Raw genomic sequence first — 9,724 nt, 5'->3', positions numbered from 1 at the left:
ACATTCTCCTGCTCTGGAGTGGCAGGGGGCTCCGTCACGACAGTATTTGTGAACATTTTTTTAAGGGTTGCTTTTCTTCTCCTTTGCTGATCTAATACAAAAAATGAAAATGTCAGTCTCAGGCATTAATGCACATTCTTTCTTCCTTGATGCATCTGTATCAATGAATCTTTGAGGTAGCACCAAAAGCAGCAGCAACTTGTACGGGCAGTTTTGACTGGGGAAGGAACGTTGGAAGGGGTTCTTGGCCGGGTGTCCTTGCTGCTGCAGAGGAGCTGACACATACTCTTGCGGAAGCTTGTTTGGGAGGGTCAGGTGTCCCCCCCCCCGGCCACTCTCTGGAACCCATGGCTTCTCCTCTCTCTGCAGGCTGTCCCAGCTGTCACCCCTGTGGACGAGGAGAGCTCCGACGGGGAGCCGGATCAGGAAGCTGTGCAGAGGTAACTCCCAGTCTGTTCACATTTGCCCTTCCTGCCTCCACGAGGCTCACCCTGTGGTGTTCCACAGCCAAATTAAACACAAGCAACCTCATCCCAGGCAACAAAGTTGATCACAGCGAAGGCTCAGCATTTCTCTTGTTCTTATGGGTTTTGATTACTGCAGGCAGTTACTCCTCTGACACTGCTAGGGGCTTACAAAGCTGGATTCCCCCCGAAAAGGTTAGCTGATTGAGCAGTAGGTTCTCCAGAAACTCTGCTGAATTCCTTTGCTTAGTGTGCACCAGCATGCGATCCACACTAACCTGCAAAATGAGTGCTAAGTGATTCACCCCTCCCTGCTGAGTGACGGAGGCAGGAAGATCTCCTCTGTGGCCTTGGGTGTCGATGCAGCTTTTTTATCAAGACATGCAGTAAACATCCAACTCTGATGCCTTAAAGTGAGCTTGCTGGAAATGTGGGTACCTCCAGCTTCTAATTTTAGCAGTGGGCCTTAAAATAGTCTGCTCCAGTAAGGGAAGGATTATTAGAAACCAGGCTGGAAACTTCTGTTCTCTTTGTCTGCTCCAAACACATACTGGGAAGCGGGTAGAATACGCTTGTACTTTCTCAATCTGTGAAAACACTAACCATGTCCTTGCTAACATTTTTTAGTAGCTTTTGCGTAGTTCCTTCTCTGCTAACCAGCTGGTGCACTACCTGTGGTGGGTGTGGTTGCGGAGTGCTCCTACCTCTTACCTCGCACTTGAAGAGTTTCCTGGCTCCCCCCAGTTTGTACAGGCCACCACCTCCAGTCAGGTAGCATTTCCTCAGGGGCTGCTCTCGGGAGAAAGATTCAAACTGGGGGTTGGTTGCAGGCAGAGAAACACCAGGGTGGGTGGAGGTCGTACTCCAGAGCCCCTGCCAGCTCTTCTCCTTTCAGTGCTCCAGAGCGAAGGGGGGATTTGAACGGTGGGTGTGTGCAGTGGCAGACTGTGCAGAGTGTGCGCTCAGACTCCCTTTGCCTACCTGAGCTTAGAAGAAAGCCAAAGCTGGTACATGTGAAAGAACTCTCTTCCAGCCCTACCGCAGAGCTGTCACGGAGCAGACCTTGTGTTTCTGCCTAGCCTTATGCCCCAGTTCCTCACCACCCCCATCTTTGTGCTCCCTCTCACAGTATTTTCCAGCTTCATGCACTGCTGTTCAGCCACCGAGCCACGGTGCTGGGAAGGTACCTGCTCGTGACCGGCCCCAGCTGCGTGGTGGCACGATGACAGAAGTGAGGCTCACTTGTAGTGTTGAGCAGATGAGGAGCGTGCCCCTCCAGGCACCGCGGGCTGCGTTCAGCCCGTTAGCCTGCTGTGCCCTCGCTGTGCGCTGCCTTCCCTAGCAGGGCTCGGGAGCACAGACTCTGTACACAGCTGTGCTGCCTGGATAGTTACTAGAAGTTGTAATTTAGGGCCCATAATGTCCACTGACAGCACTTCAGGTGGCAGACAGTCTTTCTGACTGCAAATCAGGTAAATCTGATTCTTGGCAAGGGGTTGCCTGGACATCTTACCTGGGCAGATTTTCACCTCTCCTGTTCTCAAACCTGAGATTTCGGTTGAGTCTTTAAGTAAAAGCTTTAGTTCAGCCAGAAACATTTTGAAACCCCCGTGCAGTATTTTGTAGGTTGCAAGGCCCTGAAATGTTCAGATCCCGCTGAAAGGCTGCGACTGTCCTTGGACCCATGGGTCGCCTTGCTGCTCCTGACAGTGCTGCCCTTAGTCCCTTTGTGCTGCATGTTCTTCTTCCACCAGATGGCCCAGAAAAAGCCCCTTCCAGGTTGTGCATTAACTTGCTCTCCACCCCCTTATGTTGCAAGATGTCAGTAATCATCAGAGGAGAAGGGTAAATAGTAACATCAGGGACAGATGCAAATATTTAGCTTCTCAGAACACTGCTCTGAACACTCTGTATGCAGCCACCAGCGAGCAGGTTTTGCCCTTCTCAATCTGACCTTGAAACCAGAGCGTAGTCTTTTCTCTGCTCGAGGGAACAGTCGCATCTCCTTTGAGCTTTGGGAGACTTTCTTCCACCCGAAATGCTGTTATAGCTCATGATTGGATTGTTCCCTGGAGGTCTGAAATAAAATGATCTTAGCAAACCACAACTGTGAAGCTCTTTGGGAAACTTTCCCTGTCTGCATCAAATGATTCTTAAACAGCTAATGGCATAGGCTTTGGCAAGTTACCACAGCGCTAAGCACTCTTCATTCTCTTAACTTGCTGTCTCCTGCTTAAGTGGCTTCAGGAGCTAGCAAAGACAGGCTGGGGTTGGAGAAGGCAACAACTTTTTCTGTTTGTTGCTCTTCTTGGCTTCACCAGTTGATGTTGCAGTTGCAGAGAGCTTTTGCAGGGGAAAAGAGTGAAGGTGAGAATTCCATGTTAGTATCGCTGGTTGCTGACCAAGCAATCTTTGTCACAGTTGCCACAGCCACCTCGTTGCTGCTGGTTCACGAGAGTAGAAATAGTTGAGTTCCTCAGTGGGCATTCATCCCAGCTGGCCTTGAGCGGGTGAAATGCTAGCCCCTGTGTTCATCATGAGCCGGGGCATCCAGGGTAGGTGCTTCGTGTGTTATCTCTTCTGGCCCCGTGCCCCCAGCTGCTCTGAGCATCGCTGCAGCCAGGAGCTAGCAGTTCAAGGCAGCAGCTGGCAGAGTGGTGTGGCCCTTGCTCACATCCTTGCCAAAGCAGAGGAGCCTAGCTCTGCCCTGCGTGCTCCCCAGGCTTTAGAGGGTTTGCAGAAGAGCTGCGGGCCCTTGGTTCCAGTGCAGAGGGTGCTTCAGTTTAAGCCGCTGCCCCCAGGCTCTGGTTTAAGAGCCCAGCCTTAGTGCTGGTGGCTCTGGCTCCAGAGGAAGGGACGCTCTGGCTGCTTGCTTTCCCGTGCAGGTTTTGCCCTGCGCATCGCTGGGCCATTTCCGACATCCCTGGGAGAGGAGCAGGGACTAGATGGCGCAGTCGGACCGGGCTGAGCACCAGCCCTTCCTGCTGCTCACGGCGAGGCCCCGGCTGAAGTGCAAAGGCCGTCCTGCAAGGGTGCAGCCGAGCAGCAGCTCCGCTCTGCGCCCGTTCCTGGCCAGCTCTTGCCAGGGTTATCTGTGACTCGTCTCTTGGCTCGGTGCATGCAGCAGGCTTCTCTGCAGGGCCTTGGCAGAGGGAGGCAGAGCCGCTGTAGTGGAGCGAATCCAGGCTGAGGGCAGGTAGTCACCTGGGTATTCCCAAAGGGATATACCAGCGTTCCCCTTGAGATGAAACATGGCTTTTCTGCTGGGAAGAGCAAATGGCTGCTCCTTCCTTCTGAGGTTGGCAGTAGCACACAAGCAGCTGAAGCTGCACTTGTCCCCTAAGCACTGAAGACCAGTGATGTGACGGGCACGGGCCCCTGGTTGGTTCTGAGCGCTGCAGCAAGCATTCTTCCTTCCCGTTTACTCTGGATTATCTAACGCTCCCTGTTTTTGGAGTACTCCCATCAGTCTCTTATAAAATGTGCTCCTGCTTGTTGCAGATACTTGGCAAATAGGTCAAAAAGGCACACTCTGGCAATGACCAACCCTACAGCTGAAATCCCTCCAGACTTGCAGAGGCAGCTAGGACAGCAGTCCTTCCGACCCCGGGCTTGGGCTCCACACCTGGTACCCGATCAGCACCGGTGAGTAATGGCACCGGCCGTTCGGGCAGCTTTGCGCCAGGAAACCTGCTCAGATGTCGTCTGGAATGGAGCACTGAGGACATCCCGCTTGGCAGGGAGGGGTGAGGAGGAGGAACGAGTACAAAGAGCAGACCCGCAGAGCAGGGGGTGTCTGATCGTGCTGGGGACACTGGAGTTCTGTGCTGGCGCGGGCTCTGCACCTGCAAATACAGGCAATACAGGGGCAGCAATCAGCTGTCTCTTCCCCTCCGGTCCTGTTTTTGTGGCTGGAGGGGATTTGCTGGAATGGCTGCCGTCACGTAAGGGCTGGGAATAAGCTGTTCCTTTTACAGGAAAGCTTTTCTCTATTGGAAGGGTAGGTGTCAAGCTAGCAGTAGATTGCAGATTTTCTACAGAAGAATTTTGGAGGCAGATGCAGGTAAAAGACTGCACCAAGAGTCATCTATGCCAGAGCTTAAAAACCTCACTGTTCTGCACCAGAGTTGTGTGTTTTGACTGCAAAGTCTCTTTGCAAAGCTCCTCAAGAGTAATTTTATTTCTGATCTGAACCCCTGATGGGAATGATGTGGGGAAAGGAAGGTGGGGTGGGAAGAGAAAATCACCATGTTTGGGAAAGGGGGGACCCTCTGCAGCCTGGATCTAAACATACTCAGTGTGTGGGTGGGACACTCCTGATGGGGAGAGAGGTGTTAATCTGACACAGAGTCCTTGCCACAGCAGCAAATCGGTGATGCTAATGCCACAGAGGGAGCTTAAAAACTGTCCCTCTGAACCTCTCAGTGCCGAGGGTGCAAACTGCAGAGCTTGCTGCCTGTTGATCTCGATCGACTGTTGAGAAAGCAGTCGCCTACCAGGCTGGATTGGTGCTCGTGCTCAATCTTCCAGCCAGCTCATGCTGGCAAGCTTGACAAAGCGCTTTTTATTGTAGCCAGAGACCTGCTGAGCTGAGCACTGATGTAATCAGCAGAGACAGGTGAACTCTGAGCAGTGCTAGTGCCACGCTGGAACTCCGGAAAACCAAGATAAGCACCTCTATACCCTGAAGTTACTCCCTCATAGAGGTGCTTGGGGGATGGGAAGGGCAGGAGGGGAAAGATTTCTAGGGTCTTGATAGGAAGAGGAGTGCAGCTTGCAGAACAACCAGAATGTGCTGTATCCTGCTTTAAGGATTGCTTCAAATCGTAAAGGTAAGCTGGGTCCCTCACGCACTGCAGGAATTGATTTTTTACAAGACTGTCAAAACACACTTACCCTGTAAATATGCTGGTGTCACCTCTGCCTCTTGGCTGTGGAGTCCTGAGGCTGTTGCATCATGAACAGGGTGGTATCTGCCCGTTCCACCCTCGTTGTCTTAATGCACTGTGAGCCTGCCTCACGTTTTACCTGCAAAATCACAGAAACTTTATCGGACCGTGGCCTAAACAGATTGCCCCATGTTGTGTCCGAGATACGTGTCCCAGAAACCGTTAGCAGTCTTGTGTCATCACATAAATGGACCTCAATTACCGAATGGCAGGTGGGTTTTATGTTAGCACTGGATGTTTTTAAGCCACCTTATTCTGTAGGACCTGGTTTTGGTCACAATAGCTTAGTATCGGAAAGCAGAATTGAAGTATGACAATTGTACAAGGCAATTCAGTTGTTCTGCTTTGGCTCTGCAGCCTCAGTGTAGTTTTATCTGTAGCTTCTGCTTTCCATCAGTAGGACAGGAGATCAAATGGATCAGGAGAACGGACAGGATGGCATCAAAAGGCAGGGGCACAGCTCTATCCTTGGAAGAAAGTTGTGTGTCATCTATAGAAACTGCTAAGGCAGACCAGGTGCCAGGAACTGAGCCCAGCGTGCTGGAAGTGGTCCAGCGTCAGTCACCTGCTGATAAGGGAGAGCCTCTCCAGGAGACAGTGTCACTTCTTGGAAAGGGCTTCAGTGAAGAGCCCCATTCAGGGCAGCCACAGCAGGAAAGTGCCCGCAGTCATGCAGTTCAGGACCGCAGCGGTGTGCAGCCAGCTGGGCTCCTGCTGGCTTCTGTGCCAGGATGCTGGAGGTGCTGTAAAGATCGCATCTCCGTCACCTTCTCCCAGACAAAGGCCACAGCCTGTAGCGTGAAGTGTTGTTTGCTGGGTTTCACAGGGTGCATTTGCACAGAACCCATCAGGGCAGGCAGAGCAACCTGGCTCTGTTTGTTATAAGGCACACTGTGATGTGTGTATGGAAAGGTGGCTTTGCTGGTGATCATACAGGTGGCACCTGATAGCAGGGCAGCAGCTTAGGGCTTGACTTTCATCATGGGGAGCCCCAACTTTGGGAGAAAACATCTCCTGAAAAAAAAAAAAAAATCTGGCTCCCTCTGATGGTGAAGAAGAAACCAAATTGTGCAGGGAAAGTGCTTGTAGCTCCTTGGGCACAGTTGCCTCAATACTGGCTGTGTCTGCTTTTCCAGTGTGCCCATTCTGATTGCCCGGTGCCAAGCATCCAGGCAACTGGGAGACTCTGGATGTGAAGCGACAGCTTGGTTAATGCACTAGAAAGATCTCCCCTAATGTGCAGTTACGCTCCTGCCTTTTTGGTTTTTAAATTCAGTGCATCCCTAAGCATGGCTGCCAGCCCCCCTTCCCCCTCAGCGGCAGCAGAACTCATCAGGTTCCTTTCTCCAGGTGCCCCTGCTGTTTTCTGCAGCCGTCAGATGTAGTCAGGGGTCCTGGGGAGCTTGAACGCTCAGGAAGTGGCTACTGAAGAGGTGAATTTACATTTTTAGGTTGCTGTAAACCTTTTCCATCTGAGGGGTAGATGTATCTGAATGGATGGACAATGAGTTGCAGCCCATCTGGAATCTGGTTTGTGGCTGAGTTGTCTCCAACCTTAAAACACATTTATCTGCCCAGGCACTGAGGATATTCGGTAATCCTGTTTCCTTTTCACGGTGACGGTGGCACTTTATTTCTTGATCTAAACCATGATTTATTCAGGGTGAGTGGGCAGGTAGAACTCGGCATGACTGGTGTAAATGAAATGTCTCTGTACCGGGGTCTGGTTTTCAGCTGGCATCACTAACCCGCTTCCCCATGTGTTCAGTTCTATTTACAAGGACTCAAATACTCTGCACCTCCCCACCGAACGTTTCTCCCCGGTTCGGCGCTTCTCTGATGGTGCTGCCAGCATCCAGGCTTTCAAAGCCCACCTGGAGAAGATGGGCAATAACAGCAGCATCAAACAGCTTCAGCAGGTAAAGGACAGGGGTGGGGGACCTCAAAAGAGCCTCTGCAAGGGCTTTGTATTGTCATGCAGCGGTGGCTTTCCAGCTGAGGAGCTGTTGCCCCTCTATACTCCTGCAGCACCCCTGCTGAGTGTCCTTTAAGCATATGTGCTGTTCACCAGCAGGCTGGGAACCTTGGGGGCTTCCCACCCCCTGTTTTCTGGGGAGCAGACCGGGTGCCATGCCCACACGTGGGCTGTTCTGCCTGCCTTTGGGGGTCCCACCAGCCCTGTCAGGCTGCGGCTGCTGCTCTCCCACGGTTTCTGTGGCAGCAGAGTTTGGGGCTGTTCCAGGGTGTTGTGGGAAAAGGGCAGTTCCTTCTGCCGCAGTTTGGAGAGGATTGTATGCTGTTCACTGCACAGCCTGCGCACGTCTTATCAATGGCTTGGGCAGGATTTGGTCCCAGGACAGGCCTTTCACCTTGCAACATGGTAGAAATAGGAGATGCTCTTTTCACCTTGAAGTTAGCATTGCTAGAGTGCATTTTATCACTGTGCTTGCAGCTGGGTGTCATGTGCACCCGTTTCTTTTCTGTTGTCCAAGGCTTGAGCTTGCCATGTTAATACACACCTGATTCTGTCAAGTTAAATTCATTGGGCTTGCTTTCCTGGCTTTTTTCAGCTGGGTAGGCTGCAGAAAGTTCCTGTTTGCAGAAAAAGGTCACTTAGAGGGTGTGTTGGATCTGTTACAGGAGTGCGAGCAGCTTCAGAAGATGTATGGTGGGCACATGGACGAGAGGACGCTGGAGAAGACGCAGCAGCAGCACATGTTGTACCAGCAGGAGCAGCACCATCAGATTCTTCATCAGCAGATTCAGGTACTGGAGCCCACGCCAGAACTTCTGAAGTCTTCGCTGTGCCTTCCTGCATGGCTGCTGAGACAAGGACTGAGCGGGTCTGGTAGAATTGAGGAGGGTGGATTGCTTGGCTTGCTGTGATGACGTTTCAGCAGTGATGTTTGCACAGCTGCTGCGATAGCCAGAGCTGCAGCAGGGATTGAGTATTTGGTGAATCTGGATATATCCTATTTCACCAGTCAATGTTTCTGATTTTACTAGTTGAGACATTATTGATTGCAAACACTTCTTGTTTTCTTCTGGTTCAGGACTGTATCCGGCCACCCCAACCATCTCCACCCTTGCAAGCTCCATGTGAAAACCAGCCAGCTCTGCTCACTCACCAGCTTCAGAGGTAAAGAAATTGCTGCAGTAGAGCTCTGAGAAATGGACTTTACTCTTACTCAAGCCCAGGGATGAGCTCATACACGTAGGAGACTCCGAGGCTGAGTTGGAAGTGTGTAAAGTCAGAATGGCGTAGCCAGTTCCCAGGTGACTGTGCCTGTTCCTTTCAGCTGGATTCTGTCTGAAGTACTTTTAGAAGCAAAGAAACAGGATTCAAAGGCACAAACCTGCTTTGAACAGATGATAGACAGTCCTGCCCTTTGACTGCCTTGAAAACACATTGCCTTCAGTACCTGGTTTCTTTCATGCTTTCTCCTCAGAGCTGCTACTGGACATCTCACAGCTTTTCAGGCTTTGGGTTGGGTGACCGTCCTTGGCTTCAGCACCCTGACTTGTAGATGAGGCAGGCTGAGTTACGGGAAAGGAGAAAAGGAAGGTTTCTCACAGGCCCCACAGAGTCAGGTGGCGAGCCTGCAGTGTCTTTGTTCCCCAGGTTTGTGTTGTAGCCACTGGGTTATGCTTGCTGCCTATGTGAGCTGGGCAGGTTAGGTGGCTCTCGGAAGAGAAGCCAAGCTGCAAAGATCCCAAACAAGGGCTTTATGGTGTTTATTTAAAATGAGAAACGCAGCATTTGGTGTCAGCTCTCACAGTGGAAAAGGCATCTTCATGAGGTGCGAGCATGATGGCGAGGTGCTTCTTTCCCTGCGCAGGTTACGGATTCAGCCATCCAGCCCGCCCCCGAACCACCCTAACAACCATCTCTTCAGGCAGCCAAACAGCAGCCCCCCTCCTGTGAGCAGCAGCGTGCTCCAGCCCCACGGTAAGCGCCGGCGGTTTACGGAGCCATCTGCGCTCCTCCAGGCAGGCCACTTGGCAGAACCGTGTGGTCCTGTCGAACCCCCGGTGAAAACAGCGCGTAGGGGAGCCGGGGGCTTTGGCTCCCCCCTGCAGCCTTGTCCTTGCGCAGTTTGCCGATGATGTAAAAGATTCTCCATCTGGCAGCAAGGGCTGGTGTTATCGAGAGCATGCGAGGAGCTGCCAGCTGGAGATTGCTGTTGGGTTTCTTGTCATAAGATCCTTACTTATTGCTCCCGGGGGTGGGGAGGAAGGGCTGATATTCTTGGGTTTATGCAAATCACTGTCAGCTCCGCTTTGTTTCCTTTTCTGTGCAAGGGGCCCTAG

At 52.0% G+C, this 9,724-nt stretch overlaps 1 protein-coding gene across 1 annotated transcript in view; it reads left to right on the top strand.

Moving 5' to 3' along the window:
• Positions 1-9,724, top strand: part of SIK3 (SIK family kinase 3) — a 33,665-nt gene that overhangs the window by 16,925 nt on the left and 7,016 nt on the right. The window contains exons 13-18 of the mRNA XM_010078701.1: positions 370-440; positions 3,966-4,109; positions 7,182-7,332; positions 8,054-8,179; positions 8,467-8,552; positions 9,253-9,423. Of these exons, the coding sequence (XP_010077003.1) occupies positions 370-440; positions 3,966-4,109; positions 7,182-7,332; positions 8,054-8,179; positions 8,467-8,552; positions 9,253-9,423 (749 nt within the window). The remainder of the gene's footprint in view (positions 1-369; positions 441-3,965; positions 4,110-7,181; positions 7,333-8,053; positions 8,180-8,466; positions 8,553-9,252; positions 9,424-9,724) is intronic.

Source organism: Pterocles gutturalis, unplaced genomic scaffold (assembly GCF_000699245.1).
Source record: "Pterocles gutturalis isolate BGI_N339 unplaced genomic scaffold, ASM69924v1 scaffold13223, whole genome shotgun sequence".
Lineage (NCBI taxonomy): Eukaryota > Metazoa > Chordata > Aves > Pterocliformes > Pteroclidae > Pterocles > Pterocles gutturalis.
This window is presented reverse-complemented; position numbering and strand designations above follow the sequence as displayed.